The following is a 22,425-nucleotide window of genomic DNA, read 5'->3' on the forward strand; positions in this document are numbered from 1 at the left end:
CATGTGGAACTGTTGTTGTTGTGGGGCCCCATCTTCTTTCTGGAGACTTCAGTTGATGTTAGGACTGGCTGTGATTTCCTGCCGAAAACTGATAAGAGACTCGAACACAAAGACATATACATACAGCTAATTGAAGCCTTTTTTCTTTCTAGAATTAGTTAGTACTCTTTATGACCATTTATATCATAACAAAGTTGAAAATGTATATATATATATATCTATATGTATATTAATCTTGTAAATTTTGCTACAAAATTTATACTTTAAGAAAAGTTTAAAGAATCAGAATAGAATCAAAGAGTTGAGATTAGTAATAGAATAGTCCCTTAATTAATTTGGCTTTTCTCCTGTCCCATAGCAGAAGATGGCTCTTTTCTTCTGGCATGACACAGGGAGTTTGCATTTTCCTTTTAACAACATTCTTGAGTTTAAAGAAGGAGAGAGTGTAGCTTGAGTTTTTCTGCCTGGCCCACAGTCAGGACAAATCTCTCTCACCTGCCAGTCCCACAGCCGCTCAAACCCAACCAAGTAAACACAAAGACTTATATTGCTTACAAACTGTATGGCCATGGCAGGCTTCTTGCTAACTGTTCTTATATCTTAAATTAATCCTTTTCTATAAATCTATACCTTGCCACATGGCTCGTTGCTTACCAGCATCTTCACATGCTGTTTGTCATCATGGCGGCTAGAAGTGTCTCTCTGACTCAGCCTTCCACCTCCCAGCTTTATTCTCCTCCTTGTCCTGCCTATACTTCCTGCCTAACTAAGGGCCAATCAGTGTTTTATTGACCAATCAGCAACACATTTGCCATTCAGAACATCCCACAGCACTTCCCCTATTTTTTTTTTCAAAAAGGAAGGTTTTAACCTTAACAAAGTAAAATTACATATAATTTGGGAATTTGGGCATAGCTTCTCTTACTACTTCCTGCTGGAGGGGGGCGCTGTATCTTATGGGGACACAAAGAAAATTTTAGGATTAAGGAATAGTCCATGAGGCTGTATCATCTGAGCCAGTTGCCTTTAAACCACTCTGGATGTTGGATCATCTGGGCCATGGTGTCATCGGAGACCTTTCAGGGGGTCTTGGCTGGTCAAACCTGATGTATCTTAATCTGGAACAAATCCATAGCCTTTGGCTTTCTGTGGGAACAAAAGCAGAATCTCTTTTTCAAAGTAACATATCCTTATATCCAAATTTTGAAGTCAAGGTATCTTTAAAATATACATATTGGTTTAACTCAACATCTTTTACGATCAAATGTTTTTCTGCAGTTAAAATTCCCAAAGACAACACAATCCAGATTCTCTGTGTAATATTCATCTTTACGTGGCTTATTTTTTATATTAATTTTAATGTCTCTTTAAAGACTTTATTTTTTAAAACTATGTATTTGTTTATAAAACTGTATATATCATCTTTTTTTTTGTCTCTTTCAAGCCTATGTATATTTTACACACATTGTAAACTATTACATCTGAATCTGTCTTATTGTGAATCTATTGCTTTAAACTGCAGCAGCTGTGGCTGCTGGCTCTGCCCACCTCAGCTTCCCAACATGGCAGTGGTACGGTACGTTTACCGCCAGCTCTGGGAGCTATCGTGGGTCTATGCTTTTATCCAAGCAGCGTGTAGCCTAGAAACCTCTTCTTTTGTTTTGTACTAGGAAAGGCTAAATCCACCACGCAGCTTAATGTGCCACTTGCAGAGGCCTCATTCTCGCCATATGGCAGGTCGAGTGTGCACGCTAGGAACCCACCAGTAGCTCAAACCAGCAGCTGCTGCTCATTTGAGAGAGACAATTAGGAAGCTGTTTTTAGCGCCGTTTTAGAATCTTTTTTCTCAGTTTTTAGGTGGAAACTCTTGCCACCACGTTGGACGCCATTTGTAGCTTGAGTTTTCCTGCCTGGCCCACAGTCAGGACAAATCTCTCTCACCTGCCAGTCCCACAACCGCTCAAACCCAACCAAGTAAACACAGAGACTTATATTGCTTACAAACTGTATGGCCATGGCAGGCTTCTTGCTAACTGTTCTTATATCTTAAATTAATCTATTTCTATAAATCTATACCTTGCCACATAGCTCATGGCTTACCAGCATCTTCACATGCTGTTTGTCATCATGGTGGCTAGAAGTGTCTCTCTGACTCAGCCTTCCACTTCCCAGCTTTATTCTCCTCCTTGTCCCGCCTATACTTCCTGCCTAACCAACGGCCAATCAGTGTTTTATTGACCAATCAGCAACACATTTGCCATACAGAACATCCCAGAGCAAGAGAGCCATACTCCAACTCCAAAGTCAGCTTTAAATTTTAATTGAACTGGGACTATTAGAAGACCAATAGTGTTAAATTTTTAGAGAAGAGCAGAAACAAACATTTTCGAAGACTTATAAAACTTTTTAGATGATATACCCATACGCCATTTCACTCTGTTTCCTGGGATAGATGATTTGTCCCTTTTCTTCAGTTGTCTCATTTGTCCAGTGTTCTTCAGATTCCTTAACCTTCATTCTCCTAAAGACAAAAACAAAAACCTTCCCCCAAGGTTTTTTTGGGATGTTCCTTTTTGGTAAGTTACTATCTGATTAAATGAAAAGGCATGTGTTACTGGTATAAGTTAGTTTAAATTGGGTGTTCATTCTGGTTGATGAACTATCACCTCCTCTAATTAAAAGGTCTCTCTTGTTCAAATCGAACCTTTGTCAATTTTGATGATACTCACAGCTTATATTCTCCTGTAGAAACAAAAGCAAAACCTCGTCCCCAATGTAACACATATCCTCGTTTCCATTCTGAGGTCAGCACATCCTTAAAGTATATAGGCTGATTTAATTCTGTAGTTTTTTTCTATTATCCAATGTCTCTCTGCAGCTGTTGTTCCTTTCTCATTGGCATTGAGAAAATTCAAAGTTAATAGAGCATTATGTAGTCTATTTCTGGGTTTTTTTGTTACCCCTTTCTGTTTATTTAGCATATCCTTTTGAGTTCTGTTTGATTTTATATAACTGCTTGACCTGTAGGATTATGTGGTATACCTGTTATATGCTTTATATTGTAATAAGCAAAAAACTGTTTCATTTTAACAGAGACATATGATGGAGCAATGTCAGTTTTGATTTGTGTAGGTATACCCATGATGGCCATAACTTCTAGCAAAATGAGTGATTACAGAATCAGCTTTTTCAGAAGTCAAAGCAGTTGCCCATTGAAATCCTGACTAAGTATCGATGGTATGGTGTACATATTTCAATTTTCCAAATTCTGCAAAATGAAACACATCCATCTTCCAGATTTCATTTCTCTGAGTACCCTTTGGGTTACATCCTGCTGGTAATGGCGTTTGATTGTAGAAGGAACAGGTAGGACATTTCTTTACTATTTCTTTGGCTTGATGCCAGGTTACAGAAAAATCCCTTTTTAAACCTTTACTATTGACATGATGTTTTTTTTTTATGAAATTCTGAGGCCTCCCGCACATTTCCTATCAATAATTTATCAATCTCATCATTGCCTTGTACTAGAGGGCCTGGCAGACCAGTATGGGATTGGATATGAGTTATATATAAAGGATGACTCCTTTTCCTGATTGTATCTTGTAATTGAATAAATAGTGAAGTTAATTCTGAAGCATCAGGAATAAATTCTACAGTCTCAATATGTAATACTACTCTTTCAGCATACTGAGAGTCAGTTACTATGTTGAGAGGTTCTGAAAAATCCACTAATACCAACAGAATAGCATACAATTCTGATTTTTGAACTGAATTATAAGGACTTTGAACCACTTTACTTAAATTTTCTGATTTGTAACCTTCCTTTCCTTGTTTGTTGGCATCTGTATAAAATGTATGAACACCAGATATGGGTTTTTCCCATACAATTAGAGGCAAGATCCAATCAGCTCTCTTTATAAGATCAATTCAATCGATTTGGGGATATTTGCTGTTAATTTCTCCCAAATAATTAATGCAAACTCTTTGCCAAGGTTCACTTTTTGTCCATAATTTTTCAATGTCCTCCTTAGTTAAAGGTACGAAAATTTCTGCTGGGTCTATTCCTGCTAATTGATGAAGTCTCAATTTTCCTTTCCAAATCAAGTCAGAGATTTTTTCCACATAAATTTTTAATTTTTTATTTGGTTTATTTGGTAAAAATATCCATTCCAATATAATATCTTCCCTCTGCATTAATATTCCTCCTGTAGGAGAATGCCTAGAAGGTAAAATAACCAAAATGCAATCCAGCTTTGGATCAATACAGTCCATGTGCCCTTCATGTACTTTCTTTTCAACCAAGGCCAATTCTTTCTCAGCTTCAGGTGATAATTCTCTTGGACTATTTAAGTCCTTATCACCTTCTAATGTTTTGAATAAATTATTCAGTTCATCATTTTTTTACCCCAACAATAGTTCGCAGATGAGAAATGTCTCCAAATAATCTTTGAAAGTCATTAAGAGTCTGTAGTCTATCTCTCCTAAATTGCACCTTTTGGGGTCTAATTTTTTTGTAGCTCTATTTTATATCCTAAATAATTAATGGAATCTCCTCTTTGTATCTTTTCAGGAGCAATTTGTAATCCCCAGCAAGGCAAAATTTTCTTTACTTCTTCAAACATTCTTTCTAAAGTATCTGCATTTGTGTCAGCTAGTAAAATATATAATGATATATATATTATATATATAATGATAAATTATAGATTTAGAAAATTTTTTACATACCACTTCCAATCGCTGTTGTACAAAATATTGGCACAGAGTTGGGCTATTCAACATTCCCTATGGGAGGACCCTCCATTGAAATCTTTTAACTGGTACTGTGAAAGCAAATCTTTCTCTGTCTTTTTCTTGTAAGAGTATTGAAAAGAAAAAGTCTTTTAAATCAATAACTATGAGAGGCCATCCTTTTGGTAACAGAGTAGGCAAAGGAATTCCAGATTGTAGAGAGCCCATTGGCTGAATTACTTTGTTAATTGCTCTAAGGTCTGTTACCATTCTCCATTTACCAGATTTCTTTTTAATAACAAACACAGGAGAATTCCAAGGGCTGGTTGATTCTTCAATATGCTGAGCATTTAACTGTTCTTCTACCAGCTCTTCTAAAGCCTGGAGTTTCTCTGTTGTTAAAGGCTGTTGCTGAACCCATACAGGCTTGTCTGTTGACGATTTTAAAGGTAGAGCTGTTGGTGTTTTTTGAAGATCATCAGTTGTTGTGCTCTGTTCTTGTATAACATGGATGGCTGGTGACCACTCATTAGAATAATATCTTCTAATATTTCTCTCAGAAACATGTGCTAGTTGATGATTTGTTTCTGAGATTGGAGGGATGTTAATCTGAGTATTCCATTGTTGCAACAAGTCTTGACCCCACAGGTTCATAGCTATGTTAGCCACATATAGTTTTAATTTTCCTCTCTATCCTCTGGACCTATACATTTGAGCCATCTTGTACTCTGTTTCACTCGAGATAATGTCCCAATTCCTAACAGTTGAACGTTTACCTCCTAAAGAGGCCAAGTTGGATACCAAAATTCTGGTGCAATTATGGTAATGTCCGCACCTGTGTCTACCAGACCAGACAACAAAACACCATTTATTTTTATTGTTAATTTTGGTCTTTGTTCATTAATAGAAGTTTGCCAAAAAATTTTCTTTATGTTTTTTTCCTGAATTTCCTATTCTCTCTCTTTCATCATCCTGACTAGCATGATTTATTCCAATAGGCATTTGGTTATTTAGTTGCTCTGAGTAGGGTTTTCCTCTACAACTGCAGGAAAGGTTTGAACTGAATTTACTGTGGGGGCCTGCCTGAGGCCCCTCTGGGTGTTTCCCGAAGACCAAGGCAAAGGTTAACTTTGTCTGTCCCTTGTTGATCTACATTCCTTGGTCCAGTATTTTTCCTTACCACACCTTCTGCATACTCCTGAAGGAAGGGGAATTCTGTTGCTGGTGTTCCTTGAAGAAACATTGTTTCTAGGAATGATCTGTTTACAGTCCCTTTTCAAATGTCCTTGCTTTCCACATCCAAAACATCTAACATTTTCAAACCTTTTGAAATTGCTTCTCCTACCCACATATCATCATGGTCATGAGCCTAAACATTAACCGTATCTCTAATCCAATCTTCCAAGGGTACAGATCTTGCCTTTAATAGCTTGATTATTGTTTTGCATGCTGCATTTGTGTTCTCAAAGGACAAAGATTCGATTATTATCTGACTAGCCTCTAAATTTGGGACCATTCTCTTTACTGCTGAAGTTAATCTTTGTAAGAAATCTGTGAAAGATTCTTTTGGGCCCTGTATAACCTTTGTAAATGACTCAGTTTTTTTCCTGGTTCCTCAACTCTGTCCCATGCATTCAAGGCTGCTGTTTGACATAGAATTAGGGTTTGGACATCATATAAACATTGTGTTTATACTGAAGCATATTGGCCTTCTCCAATAAGCTGATCCTGGCAGACTTGTGTTCCTTTATCCCTCCATTGTTTTTCTATATTTTTAGCCTCCTCCTTGAACCACATTTTCCACTGGAGGTTTTGTCCGGGTTCAGGAACAGCCTGTGCCAGCTTCCGCCAGTCTTGTGGTAGAATGCTATTATTAGTTGACCAGGAGTTTAACATTTGTTTTACATATGGGGAATGCATGCCATAAGATGCTATTGTCTCCTTAAATCTTCGTAAGTCTAACATTTCAGTTGGAATCCAAATATTTTGTCCATTGTCTTCACCAGGTAGCTGCTGTATGGCTACCAGATAAATTAAGGGTGATTGTGTGAAAACAGGCTTTCTTTCTATAACCTTATGCCCCGACCACATGCATTGGCTTTACAGGCAGTGGCCCTGTTTGGCAGGGCAGGCCTGAGTTGTTTGTATCACCGGCTTTAAGCAAGTAGCTCCAGCTGCAGGTTAGTCCGCCCTGAGACCAAGTTGACCTGGGCCCGAGCTACAGAGCCAGGCCGCCCAGGCAGGAAACCAGACTTGCTACCAAGCCAAGCTAAGTGATTTTTAATGGATTCTTGTCACATTGGGCACCAAATGTAGATGTAACCAACTATCTTATTAAATAAGAAACACAGAACCAATGCAAAGAAGAAAGCCAAGAGTTCAGAGCCAAGAGCTAAAACCTTACCCTTCCTCCTGTGGTGGTCCTACCTCTCCAAATGAGAGCTACTTCCTGTGTTAAAGTCTTTATATAGACTTTCTGTTCTGCCTTCTCATTGGTTGTAAACCCAACCACATGACTGCCTCGTCACTGCCTGTCTGTTCAGACCTCCAGGTCTTCTATGGTTGGTATTGAGAATAAAGGTGTGTGTATCCAATGCTGGCTGTATCCCTGAACACACAGAGACTTACCTAGCTCTGCCTCCCAAGTGCTGGGATTAAAGGCGTGCACCACCACCGCCCAGCTTTCCGATGGCTTGCTAATAGCTCTGACCCCCAGGCAACTTTATTTATTAACATACAAATAACATTTCAGTACAAATAAAATATCACCATACACAGTGACACTCTTCTTCCAACAGGGCCACACCCACTCTAACAAAGCCATACCTTCCTAACACTGCCATTCCTTTTGGGGTCATTTTCTTTCAAACCACCACAATGGTCATGTAATAATAAGCTATCAGCATCTGCATAAACACTGTCATAAAAGCCACCTTCTCAACTAATCCACATTTACAGGTGTTTCTTACACAGAATCTATGGTATGGTTTGGAACACAATAGAACTCAGTCAGAATGAATCAGAGGCCAGGTGTCTTAACCTTGGTTCTGCTGACATTTTACTGTGTCTAACTGTTGTGAAGAACTTTTGAAATCTCAAAAACAGGATGTTTAGGAAAATACATGGTTACACATATTAGAAGCTCACCACACACACACACACACACACACACACACACACACACACACACACACAGAGTTGTGTCTACAATAACAATGTCTTCATCATCATTAAATGTCCCTAATCAACTCTCTCCCAGTTGATAACCATTGACCTTGAGACCAGGGTTACATTTGAAAAGGATCCTGAACACTATTGAGATAGGTAAGTCTAAAAATGGCAGATGTAACTTAAATGCCTTTAACTGCAACAACATTTTGTGTCCCATGTTTCTTTCTAGAACATTGCCACTTTCCTTTGAAAAGATGAACTCAGCCAAGCTGGGCTTTGAGCTTGCTAACTACTAGTATGTACCATAAATGATGCACTATTGCATTTTGAAATATATTGCTACCCTTGCCTGGCTGGCTCTCTGCAGCTGTCAGTTCGGGAATGCACTCCTGCACCCTGAGGAGTCCTAGACAACACAGAGAGTGTTCATGGAAATGTGTGAAGGTCATTTGTTTGAGTACTGGCAGAGCCTTCAGCCAGCAGTAACTGTCCAGCCATGGGAACAAATCCTTCTGTCCATAGTTGAATGGCTCCAGTTGATGTGGAACAAAGATACTGTTCTTTGCCAAGCCTGACTTAAAAGAGAAGTCAAAAGCAAGACAAACTGTCTTTATACGAGCTTCAGAATGCTTTATCATGTGGCAATATAAAATGCTGTAGCAGAACTGGGCTGTTCATGTAGATCTAAATATATAATCAAAACTTGGGTCTTAAGTATGTTATCTTCTTGGCCAGCATATATTAAAGCAATCTTAAAATTGGTTTTTCAGGAGGTTTGAACCTAGAATATTTGATAATTCTTAAATATTTTTATTAAAACAACAACAAAACCAAAACCAACCAACCAAAACAAAACAAAACAAACAAACAAACAAACAAACAAACAAAAAACCAAATAAAAAAAAAAACAGAGAAGCAAATAACTGTTTCCTTGTAAGCCAAGGAAAGGTGTTGGTCTGAAAGGAGGCTGTGTGAGGTTAAACGGCAGTGCTGAAGGATGAACTGAAGGACGCTAGAATGAATAAAAGGTGGAATTGCCAGTTTTGAAACTTCAGGTTGAGAATGGTCAGCGGAAGCTTGAGGCATCAGTAAGAATTTGGTATTCTTTATCACACTGTTCCTCCTGGCAATGACCGTGCTTTGCTATAGAATTGAAGGCTCTAGAGAGGGGCAGGTAGAGCTGAAGTTCAGACGTCTGGAATCAATACTGTTATGTAACAGTCTCCAGCCCCCGAGCTCCTGTCCTGGTAATAGCATAGACTGTGAATCCCAAACCAAACCATTTATTTGCAAAACTCTTTATTTGGCAAAATCGTTGTTTCTCCTGGTGCCTCAGGTTTCTTCCTATGGGATGAAGTCCTCATTAAAAACCCTTTCAGGGTTGCTGTGGAAATTTGATGCAATTGTAAGACATTGAACAGAGTCTAGGACATCTGAGGTGTCTAAAATATGTTGTTCTTTAAGCTTAACTTTTCATAGATGGAATGCACTTGGGCTTAAGCACTGTAGCTGCAGACCCACTGGGTATGCCCTAGGGCTGCAGTGGGTGCATACTCACCTGCCCTTTCTCTAGCTCTCTTAGTTTTCCCTGAAGCCCTATATAACAGGGTGTTCCTTCCTCATTACATAAGAACAAACAGTATATTGAATCCCAGAAATGATATGTGGTTCATGCTTAACTAGTATCAAGAAAAATATATATATATATAAGATTATTTTTCTGGTAATTACATAGGGTTGTTTTCTGGACTTAGAAAAAACTCAACATTGTTTGAAATTATTCTAGACTAGGAAACAACCATCTTATCCTATGAACTGTGGAAGTCAGCATGTAATTTATACATTACTTTATATGAATACTAGGATTAATAATATTTGTCTTTTGAAAAAAATTAAAGTACTTAGAAATTTAAAATATTACACGATCCTCTTATAAAGTCATTATTTTGAAAGACATGAGCTTAGATGCATAGAATTTGTTGGTGATAAAATAATAAAAATTAGAATAAATTAATAATTTGTATTGTTTATAGGATCTTTGCTAAATCTCATCAAAATATATGTATATGTCCTTCAAAATGCGGGTGATACAAGGACATTTGTGTTTCCACTATCTCTGTGCTAGTAATATGATGAATTATAAGGCAGTGACAATAGCTTCATCCTTTGTATAATAACACTAATGACAAGTCATCTACAAGGTGTGTTCAGTGTTAATTGAGAAAGCTACATATTTTCCTGAAATCCTTGATATTCTCTTGAACATCTTTCCTACATATGCAGCCTTTGCTTGCCTAAAACACTTCATAAGGGATCCCATAGCTTTTTAGACATCAATGACTCATTCATTTTATGAGAGACTATTGCACAACATTGTACTAGACATCAGAGATGCAGAAACAGGGCAAACTTGGCCTTCAAGGACATCACAGTCAGGGTAGGTAAGGATTGATTTATTTCTATAGGAAAATGTGGTTTCGGGGAGCATGGTTCCTTTTAGTTACAGGGAGGAATGTTTGCTTTTTAGGAAAGGTGATTTGTGAGATGAGCATGAGGAAGGTATATGTTTAGAGGTGGACAAGAGAGGGCAATCTGAGAAAGGCATTTGACCAAGTCCTAGAGGTAGATAAGAGCCCTTGAGTCCTCCAGAATGACTAAAGAATATCACGAGGCAGGCCACTATGTGAGAGGAGCCTGCAGAAGGGCTTGATGCCATAGTGTCATAGATATTTGGGTGGTAGATATCATTAATACAAAAAGAACTGAGAGCCAAGCATGGTGACACGCATCTATAAACCTATCACTCAGGAGACTGAGGAGGAACACCATGATCTCAGTATGCTTTAAAAAGAAACAAAGCATAAAACAATAGAAATCTAAGAGAGACATAAAAAAAGCTACAAGGAACATTTGACAGACATAATAATTTGTAAGTAATTATATATATTTACATATATATTTATATACTGCTACACACACACACATATATAGACACACACACACACACACACACACACACACACATACATACCACCATGGAGTAGCAATCAGGAAAGTTTCATTTATCCTGATCTTTTTCATGGATGAAAGTGAATAGGGACAAATCCCTACAGTACTTGGAAGACCCACAGAGAGCTTTTGTGGGCTAAATCTGTTTCACTCCAGGACTTTCTCCCCAAAGCTACAATTTTCCATATTTCTCCACTACAATACTCACCTTCACCAACAACCAAGTCCAAAGAAGCAATCCCTACACAATGATAGGGCATTCTCATCCTGTCTCAGTCCACCCCAACTTCAGTCAGGAGTACAAGGTTGCAGTCAGCAGAGGCCTGCTGGGTTTCCTCACATTCATTGCACACTGGGTCCCACTGCTGCAGACTCCCAGAGCCATGACTGATGCCTGTCGCACACCTGGATCAAAGCAAGTTGTCTTGGGGATTCTTCTGTGTGCTATGGATACTTAAGTAAGCTGTAAGTTTTTTCACTTGGTGGAATAACAATTATACACATTAAGAGCTTAATTTCCATGTATCCTTTCTGCACATCTTTGAGTATTCAGTGGGAAGTTGCCATGTAATGAAAATGTATCTAGACACAGATGTTTCTATATTCAACAATGGGTTTGGTTTTCTGAGCTGCAAAGTCAAATGCATGTAACCTTTGTGACATCATGTGCAGACTAAGGGCAAGACAGATGTGAATATTTCAGGAAGGGCTATGGAACTTTACTGGCTGTAGGGACTTTGTGAAACAAAATAAAACCATACTGAGAATGAATTTCCAGTTGGTAAGAACACTGTGAAGGAAATGGCTAGTGGCAGGCATGCAATTTCTTTGTCCCCCTCAACCCCCATTTTTTAAAATTTGGGATACCTGAAAGACTCACTTTAGTTAAATTCCCTTGCGTCAATCAAAATGACACTGCGATACCATCTTATACCTATCAGAATGGCCAAGATCGAAAACACTGAAGACAGCTTATGTTGGATTGGATGTGGAACAAGGAGAATACTCCTCCACTGTTGGTGGGAGTGCAAACTTATATAGCCATGTTAGAAATCAGTATAGCAGTTTCTCAGAAAATTGGGAATTAATCTTCCTCAAAACCCAGCTATACCACTCTTGGGCATATACCCAAGAAATGCACAATCATACCACAAGGACACATGCTGAACTATGTTCATAGCAGCATTATTTGTAGTAGCCAGAACCTGGAAACAACCTAGATGCCCTTCAACCAAAGAACTGATTAAGAAAATGTGGTACATATACACAATGGAGTACTACTCAGCAGTGAAAAACAATGACATTATGAAATTTGTAGGCAAATGGATGGAACTGGAAAATATCATCCTGAGTGAGGTAACCCAGACTCAGAAGGACAAACGTAATATGTACTCACTCATAAGTGGATACTAGATGTAAAGCAAAGGATAACTAGAGTACAACCCACAGCTCAAGAGAAGCTAGCTAACAAGGAGGACCCAGAGAGGGATACATAAATCGCACTGGGAAGGGGATCTCCATGATTAAACTGGGGATGAGGTGTGGGCAATGGAAGGTAGGGAATGGGTGTATCTGGAGAGCTACTCTCCAGCTCCTGCCAAGCCCCAGCATTCCCACAGCCCACTTATAAAATAAACACACAGATGCTTATATTATTTAAACTTGTTGGCCTAATGGCTCAGGCTTTTTGCTGTCTAGTTCTTCTATCTTAAATTAACCCACTTTTATTAATCTATATCTTGCCACGTGGCTCATGGCTTACTGGTACTTTACATCTTGCTCCTCGTGGTGGCAGCTGGCAGCATCTCCCTGACTCCGCTTTTCTGTTCCCCCAATTCTCCTCTCTGCTAGTCCCACCTATACTTTCTACCTGGCTACTGGCCAATCAGTGTTTTATTTATCAATCAATCATAGCAACATGTATTCACAACAGATGGGGGATGAGAACATAAGGGAATGGGATAGTCGAGCTGGAACAGGAATGGAGTAGGAGAGCAATGAAAGAGATACCATGATAAATGAAGACATCATGGGAATAGGGAGAAACTGCTGCTAGGAAAGTTCCCAGGAATCCTCAAAAATGACCCCAGCTTAGACTACTAGCAATAGTGGAGAGGGTATCTGAACTGGCTCACCCCAGTAATTAGAGCAGTGAATACTGTAGCTGTCATCATAGGGCCTTTCTCTAGTAACTGATGGAAGCAGATGCAGAGATCCACAGCCAAACACTAGGCTGAGCTCCAGGAGTCCAGTCAAAGAGAGAGAAGAGGGATTCTATGAGCAAGGTGCATCAAGATCATGATGGGGAAACCTACAGAGACAACCAAACCAAACTAGTGGGAACTCATGAAATTTAGTTCAATAGCTGAGGAGCCTGCATGAGACTGGACTAGACTCTCTGCATAGGAGACATAGCTTGATCTGCTTAAGGAGCCTCCTGGCGGTAGGATCAGAATCCATCCATGGTGCATGAGCAGACTGTTTGGAGCTCACTGCCTATGATGGGACACCTCGCTCAGCCTTGAGGCAAGGGGAGGGACTGTGACCCCTACTAAAGGTACATCCCCATGGGAGGTCTTGCCTTCTTATAAAAGGGAATGGGGGGTGGGCTGAGAGGGGGAGGCTGGAGGGGCAGGAGGAGGGAAGAGGGAGATCTTTGATTGGTATGTAAAATTAATAGAAAAATTTTCTTAATAAAAGAATAAAAAGAAAAAAATTCCCTTGCATCTATACCAATAGGCAGACTACAGTATTTATAAATAAAAAGGTCATGGAAACCAGAAAGGTGGTACAGAGCTATCATTTGAGATACTTGGTGACTGAGGCAAGAGGTCCATAAGTTAAAGGCCTGCCTAGACTACTCAGTGATTTTAAGTTCAGGCTGTGCAACTCAGTGAGATTGTCTCAAAATACTTGCTTGCAAAAAGGACTGGAGATAGAAATAAAGAGAAAATGGAGAGAGTTTACTCGGGAAATGCTTTCAACGGTTGTTCAAGTCATCTGCTTCTATGTGAGGAGTCACCCCAGGCTACATAGCTTAAACTCTTTGTCATGACTCAGCAGGATGGTATAGCTCAGCTGGGTGGTTCTTGCTGGGGCCCCTCAGTGGTTTCCACTCAATAATGCACAGCTACAGACAGCATAGCTTATGCTGGGCTTTCAGAGGCCCTGCACATGCTACCTGTTGATGGGTTTGGAGCTCCACTGAGGTTGCACACTCAGAGGCCTATTCTCCTGTTCAGTTTTCACATCTTAGCTGTTGGGTTCTAACAGAGAAGACCAGAGAAAAGACTTCTCACAGAGCCGGCTAGCCTTAGCCTCGGAGAATCTCAGTTTGCATTGTTTCACCAGCCAAAGGCCCCTCACTCACAGAAATGGAAATATCTCACATCTTAACACACCAAGTTTAAATGACTATCTTGCAAAATAGTAAGTGGCTTGGGAGACATCAGTGAGGACATTTATGAATAGTGTAAAATGCCACTTCAGAATGAATGGTCTATATAGGTTGCCTATTGTAAATGAACCTGGCACTTGTGGATTGATGGGGAAATGACTTATGATTGTTAGTAAGCATGGTAATCAATAGCACTTAATACCTCTACATTTATTGCTAAATCCTGAATATTTAATAAGAATAAGCACATGTCCTAACATAGTACAGAGAGGGTATTTTTTGAAGTACAGTGATATCCTGAGGAGGAACCAACAAACATTAAAAAATAATTATATTTATTTATATATGTCTCTATATGTGTGAATGTACACACCCTTGTGAGTATATATGAATGTGTATGTACATGTTTAAGCCTGTTCATACACAGAAGCCAGTAGAGGGTGCCAGATTCCTCAAAGCTGAAGATGTAGACATTTGTGGGACACCCAGCTTATTACCTGAGTGCTGGGATTCCAATTCTGATCTTCAAGGATTGTGCAGCAAGCATTCTTAACCACTGGGCCATCTCTCTAGCATCCAGATAACCTTAATAATAAATGACCAGATGTATTCACCTTAGGGTTTATGGGCCATGTGGTGTTTGTTATAATTCTGCTGTTGCGGTGTGGAAGGGCCCATGGACAACACAGAACCTAGTATATGAACCTGAGATCACAAAATAAGTGGCAAGACATATTTGACCCAAGAGTTACCATTTGCTTACCTGCTCTCTGATCTCTCCCAAGCAAGAACATGTGGTGTCTTTCTATTAAATCATTAATAAACTGGGTTATGAGGTAAAGCCTATACATTGTATCAGGAATGATTTGATCTTGTGACACATATGATCACTTAGAGTCATGGTCACTAGACACTGTGTCAAGAAACAAATCCCTTTCTCTAAAGCAGTATTTCTCTAAATGGAAGACACTGACTGCTGTGGTGTCAGGTGAAGCCAATGACAAAGAATTGCTGTTTAAGTCTGGCTAGCATCGTAGTTCATTGTGTGACAACAAACTTTAGAGACCTCTCTGAACGCATGTATACGTAAGGTAAATATTTAGACTTCAACCACAAGGCATTTTTCTTGCTTAAAAACTTTGCAATAAAAATAATTTCCAAAAGATATTAATAGAGAACATTATTTTTATTAGACCTAAGAATTTTAAGGTAGAAGCTGTGTGGAAATTGAAAGAATGGGAAACTGAACACACACACACACACACACACACACACACACACACACACCCCAAAACAAAACAAAACAAAATAAAAACAAAGCAACCCCTGCAAAAGCAAAAAACAAAACAAACCCAAACAAACAAACAAAACAACTTTTTCTTTTTGGTGGAAATTTTACATTAGAAAAATATTTTTAAAACTTGCAATTTTTGACACGTAAATTAACAACTCAAAAACTGTAAAGATATTTTTAGCACTGTTATAAATAAACTATTTCACAGGGTAGTTTAATTTAAATATTAACTCAATGTTTTGTTGTGTTCTTTTCTACAAATCTTCTTTTGATGTTTGTGACAAGATATTTTTATGCAGTATAGGCTGACTATGAACTCAGGATCCTCTGTGTCAGCCTCCAGAGTGTCTGGGCTTTAGATATGCACCATCACACCCAGCTACAAACTGTCCTTAAGTGTTTTATATTTTTGGAAATGAGATATCCTTAAAAAGATGGAGTGATCAAATTTTAAAAGTACATTATAGAAATTATGAAAAACATTTTCTACTTTCAGAAAAGAAAAATATGCTTAGGAAAATTTGAGGAACAGTAGAAGTGACTGCAGAAAATGCTCGCTTAGTATTTCTTCATTAAGACTTACGTCATGGTGCTGATTCTAAAAGGGAAGGACACAGTGTTCTACAAATCAGCAGCTCCTTTCTAGTCATCTCTATTTTAATGAACTAAAATCCAAGTTTATACATAAACTCATATGTGTCCCTCTCCCCAGGACAGTGTAAGATGAAAATATCAGGGCTCTTGCAGATGGGGGGAAAGAGATAAGAATGAAGGAGGAAATAAGACCTAAAAACAGGATGTTCTTTATCTTCTTGGATTATACATCTAAGCACATGTGCTAGGTTTTCTGTAAGAAGTATTATAACCACAGGCTTCTCAATGGGATTGCATCTTGAAAATATCATGGTTCATTTTCTCACACAAGTCCAAGCTCCTAAAAGAAAACAGGCTACAGGGTAGACATCCTCTAGTTCATCCAGTGGGGTCTGCTAAAGGTTCCCTTGAGGCTGCACTTCCATCTTTGTTATCAAATGTAACACCACGTTGTCCTTGACAGGAGTCTCACTATGGTGGCTAGAGGCTTTCAAATGGTGTTTGTGGTTATGTGGGTGGGGAAATGACCAGAAGTAAACCTTACAAGGAAAGAAATACTGAGAACATGTCCATAATGGTGCTGGGTCCTGATGTCTGCAATCAAAACGGTGGTGGTGGTGGGTCTTACTACATCTTGGAATTGTCAAAATTATACATAAAGTGCTTGTTTATTGAACCTCTGAGAATGATAATAAAGATGTCCTTAAGTTGCCCCTGCCCCAGGGCTGCATCTGTGATAAGCAGAGATGTGTGTGTTCCAAAGCATAGGGAAGCCACGTTGCCTCCTTGCAGTCTTGGTGTGTACCCAATGCCTGCTGTAAGGTTAGGGCAGCATCCAGCTATGAGTTTGATGGTACAGTTTCCCAAAGAAACATTATGCTAAAATGAATACTATCTCAATTTGTCTTCCCAACCAAACCAATCACAGTACAATGAACAGGTTTTTTGAGATGTTTCCGGTCATGCGCTGCTTACCTCAACCTTTCTGTGCTTACATCCTTGCCTCAGCAGGGGATCAATTATCTGTTCTGTTTACAGGATGCATTGTCTTTCTCTATTTTCAGTCTGTCTTTTCTTCATGTGTCCTCCCCCAGCTCAGCTCCTTCTGCTAGGAAGGTTCTATTTATCTAGAACTGCCTTTCCCTGTTCTAGCTGGTTGGTTTTTAACTCTAAGAGGACTTCAGCATCTTTTCATGGCAAAAAAACAAATCTTAGTTTGTCTTTGTTTCTTTTTAAGTCTTTTCTATCCTTAATGCTCTCCTGTTATGCTCACGGTGCTGCCATTAACCCCAGCTTTACGGGGTATTCCCTGGGACAGATAATGACTTCATGTCTGCCTATCAGGACGTGTCTGTCATTCATCTTTAGTCAAAGATTTGACTGTGACACTGAAACCCACTTCTCTATGTTTCAGCCAAATGAGTAGTGCTAACTGCCTCCACCTCAGACACTTTGTTCCTAAGGGGAACATCTACTGTTCTCAAGAGACTGCTGTGGTTTGTTCTGTAATTAAAATGCTGTACCCTTTCCAAAACTGTTTCATATGCTAGCCTCCACAGAGGAGGTCTGCAGTAAGCAGTTATTTTACTACATCTAGTTCACAAACTTCACTCCTCAATTAAGCCAATTAAGCAGAATTCCCTCTCTTCCTGATAGTAATGGGACTTTCCTCCATCACTTTCCTTTGCAGATGGAGACTGGAAGGTGACAGTTGTCACTGGAGATCTTGAAAATGCTGGCACCACGGCAACAGTATCTCTTTGTGTCTATGGAGAAGCAAGATGTTCTGGACCTATTATTCTGGGGTCTGGAAAGCACCACCTGTTTAACCCCAACAGTGCAGATATATTCAAGGTAAAATCCACTTGCCCATGACTTGGTCACTAAGATGTGCTATGGTATACTGTGATGGTTTGAATATGATTGACCCTTATAATCTCATAGGGAGTGGCACTATCTGGAGGTGAGGTTTTGTTGGAGTAGGTATGGCCTTGGAGAAAGTGTGCTACTGTGGAAGTGGGATTTGAGGTTTCCTATGCTCAGGATACTGCCCAGTGTCTCAGGTGACTGCAAGATATAGCACTCTCAGCTCCACTACCACATCTGCCTTCATGTCCCTATGCTCCTTGTCATGTGATAATAGACTGAACCTCTGAAACTGTAAGGGAACCACCCCAATTAAATGTTTTCCTCATAAGAGTTGCTGTGGGCATGGTGTCACTTCACAGCCATTAAAAACCCTAACTAAAATATATACCTTCCCAAAAATGGACTCAAGAAGGACTTTTTGTTGTTTTGGTGATGTGGTTGCACTGCATTTTCTTTAAATGCATGAAAACTTTTATGTTGAGGCAGTTTGGAAATGTCAAGAACAACAGAAAATAAGATATTTTGTTTCTCATTTTTCATTTGTGCAAATAAAGGGACAAACACATGAATGTAGAAATCTTAAAAACAAAGCAGGACTTTTTACTACTAGTGCTCTGAGTGCTTTTGTTACTGAATATCTGTTACACACTTGCCAAAGCCCATGTCTGTTTTATAGCAGCACCTGCCATAAGTCATGGAGTTGCTTTGATGGAAAGTGGCATATGGGATAGGGTGATATAAGCAGGCAAGTGATCAGGATTTGAAGGCTGCCTTTGATACTTACAAACATGGTGGTCTGTACATAGTACTTCACATGCCTTAGTTTTCTTCACAAACACTCTTAACTTGACTTTAAAAGGATACAATAAAATCATCCTTATTATACTGCCTAAATTGTTCAAATATTTATGATTAAGATTATAACTCACATGTAATTGTGTTGCAACTTTTTGTATATATTTTATAACTCATTCATGGAGCCACACAGTTTTCTTAATTATAGCTTTCATTGGTTATGAGGATTATGCCACAGACAAATGAAATACCTTGGTATTGTTGAACACTTAAATGGTTTCTAGGTTTTTACTATTATGAATAATGATACAATAAGCATGTGTTTGACCTTAACTTTCTCCTTTCTTTTTTTTCATTTTTCTTTATTAAGAAATTTTCTACTCAATCCACATACCACCACTAATTCTCACTCCTACCTCCTCCCTCTCCCCAGCCCTTTCTCCCAAGCCACCCTGCATCTCCATATCCCCTAAATCGAGGGGAGTCTTCCATGGGGAGTCAGCAGAGCCCAGCATACTGAGCCTAGGCAAGTCCAAGCCCCTTCCCACTGCACCAAGGATGCACAAGGCATCACACGACAGGCCCTGGATTCTCAGAAGCCTGCCCATGCACCGGGGAACTTTCTCCTTTCTTTAACTGAAAGACCCCTTGACGGCAGTCTTCCCTCAGGAGAGACCCTCGCCCAAGGAACACACCGAGACCACGAATCAGATGCAAACAGCAAGAGGCTTTATTCCGGAACACGGGTACCCGGGGCGACACAGTCTCTCAAGAAGCTCAAGTGACTGGCGCGCCCACGGGCTGGAACAGAGGGTTTTTATAGGGTCGGGCACGGGTACAGAAACAAGAAGCCTGGTTACCGGGTTCTGATTGGGTGATGCAAATGAGGCCAGCTCTGATTGGATGAGGCCAGGTTCAAACCCAGGTCAGCTCGTGGTTTCTCCCCGAGCTTCTGTCTAGGGTACAGGGGGTTTTCCCGACCTTTTTCTGACCTTTTAGTTCCTCGCTCTGGGGCTAGGTGGCTAACTGAACTCCTCGGTACCTCTCAGGCCTTTTTTCCAAAACCAACTGAGCTAAGCTATGTTAGGCAGGGAGGCTGGGTGTCTTTCATTCCCCCATTTTCTTATTGCGGGAATGGAATCCTCCATTCATGGGGAAGATTGGTGACGTGGCTCGAGTTCCATCTGGTTAAGCCTTTGGTATTGCTGGGTTAATACCAAAGTCTAAACAATAGAGACGCGTTCCCTGATAAATTGGACAAGTCTACTTAGGATACAGGGCCCAAACGTCAGGAGGAGTAATAGAATCAGAAGGGGTCCCAGAAGGGTGGAAATGAGGGTGGTGAGCCAGGGGGACCTTCTGAACCATCCTTCAAACCATCCCTGTTGCTCTTCAAAGAATTTTTGTCTCTGTTCTAGTCTCTTTCTTAATTTTGCCATACTATCTCATACTACCCCAGTGTGGTCGGCATAGAAGCAGCATTCTTCCTTGAGGGCGGCGCATAATCCCCCTTCCTGTAAAAACAGGATGTCTAGGCCTCTTCTATTTTGTAGTATTACTTCAGAAAGGGAAGTTAAGGATTTTTCTAGAGCACTTATTGACTCCTCCAAGGCCTGCAAGTCTTGATTCATGGCCATTTGGAACTGCCTAAATTGCTGGGTTTCCAGCAGGGCTGTGGTACCGGTCCCTACTCCGGCTGCTATTCCTCCCATAGTCAGCCCTCCTAGTAATAATGCCAGGGTAAGGGACATCGGTTCTCTTTTATATCGGTGGAGGTCCCTTCCCAGTTCGAAGTGTGAGTAAATCTCCTCTGGGGTATGGTAAACTATCCTTGGGTACAATTCGATGAGCACACAGAAATCAGAGGTAGCATTGAGGGTTGAGGCTGAAACACAGGGGGTGAGCCCAATATTACATGCCCAATAGGTACCATTAGGGCCAGTGACATATCCAGAGACATCGCTTATGGATAGGATACATAAGTGTTGGTGGGTGCGGGGGACGCTCCCTAGACATAGCCCTTGTCCTGACACCTCTGAGATTGTGAGCTTAGGTTGGGCTGTCCCTAGGCATTGGCTCGGAGGGGGACTGTGAGTGCTAGTATAATTACCCTGGGTTGCTATCCCCTCGCAGTAGGGAGGCTGGGAAACCAGACACAGCCAACACTCCTGCGCTCTATTTGGGCAGGTCACATTTAAGGCCTGGCAAGCCCCCGCTAGCAGACCCAAGAGCCGGCCTCCGGCTCCCGGCCGGGGCGGCCTGGCAGTGGCCGGAGTTATACCTGGGCTGGTAATCAAACCGGATCGAGGGGCAATCTTCGGGGGTGCCGGAACAGGCAAGGAGGGGCGCTTCGGATCAGAGAGAACCTGATTGGGGCCTACGGGGGCAGAGGCCTCCTCAATCTTAAGTTTGATGGTGAATCTTATGCCCCGATCATATCCGGTTTCATATAACCTGAGCCCCCAAGTGCGCCCCCGTTGCCAGTTTCTATCAGCCTTCCCCGGGCCAGTGAAAGTTATATTTAGGGGAAGTGAGAGCCTGGGCTCGAATCGGCTGACCTCGGTGGACCCAGTTGAGCAAGACCCCCCGCCTGTAGCCTTCTTGAAACCTCTATTGGTCTGGATCAGGTCCCAGCTGGAGCTAGGACTCCAATATGCTGCGCCAGTGGTCTCGCAGCCCCATTGGGCACAGGAGAAATCTCCTCCCCCCCCCCCCCCCCCCCGCATTTCTTGGCGAGGGCCCAGCCCCTCCCATCCCCCGGACAGACATAAAAGTCCGACAGGGCGAATCTACATCTTGCTTGAGGGTGACGGCATCCCGGATCCGGCCAATGCACCCCCCCCCGGGTGGGTGGAGGAGTTTAAGGCATCTGCCAGACCGTTTCCCCAGTTTGTGAGATGACCTTATTTTCCTGCTGGGTCGGTCTCCCCGGCAGCCTTCACGTGAGAGGTGTGGATCCATGCAGCAATCCCGTCGACCCTGAGTGCAGTGGGGGTGGTCAGCAAGACAGCGCAGGGCCCCCTCCACCGTAACCCCAGACTCCCGGTCTGGTGGCGCCGGACCCAAACGGAGTCCCCAATCTGGAAAGGATGAGGGACCACCGGCCTGTCCAGCTGCTCTCGGTAGGCCCCAGCCAAGGGCTTCCAGATCTCCTTCTGCACCAGCTTGAGGGAGGGCTGGTGGCAAAAGATGAGATATCAAGATGGAGAAACCTCATGACTAGAGATGGGGCCCCATATAGAATTTCAAAAGGGGTTAGGCCGTGCGGCCCAGGAGTATCCCGGGCTCGGTAAAGAGCCAAGGGAAGTAGGAGCACCCAATCTCTAGTGCCAGTTGCAATTGTTAATTTGGTTAAAGTTTCCTTAATTGTCCTATTAGCTCGCTCTACCTGTCCTGAACTCTGGGGGCGGTATTTCCAATTAACCCCCAATAATTTGGCCATTTTCTGACTTACCAGAGAGACGAAGGCAGGCCCATTGTCCGACCCCAATATATGAGGCATCCCATACCTGGGGAAGATCTCTTCCAACAGTTTCTTTGTTACCATATTAGCCGTTTCATTCTTGGT

General features: G+C 41.1%; 1 protein-coding gene across 1 annotated transcript in view; it reads left to right on the plus strand.

Annotated features, from left to right (window-relative positions):
* Rp1 (RP1 axonemal microtubule associated) overlaps nucleotides 1–22,425 on the plus strand; it is a 357,619-nt gene that overhangs the window by 254,185 nt on the left and 81,009 nt on the right. Inside the window, 1 exon segment of the mRNA XM_059255599.1 lies at nucleotides 17,884–18,047. Within this exon segment, the coding sequence (XP_059111582.1) occupies nucleotides 17,884–18,047 (164 nt within the window).

The sequence above is a fragment of the Peromyscus eremicus genome, chromosome 2 (assembly GCF_949786415.1).
Source record: "Peromyscus eremicus chromosome 2, PerEre_H2_v1, whole genome shotgun sequence".
Classification (NCBI taxonomy): Eukaryota; Metazoa; Chordata; class Mammalia; order Rodentia; family Cricetidae; genus Peromyscus; species Peromyscus eremicus.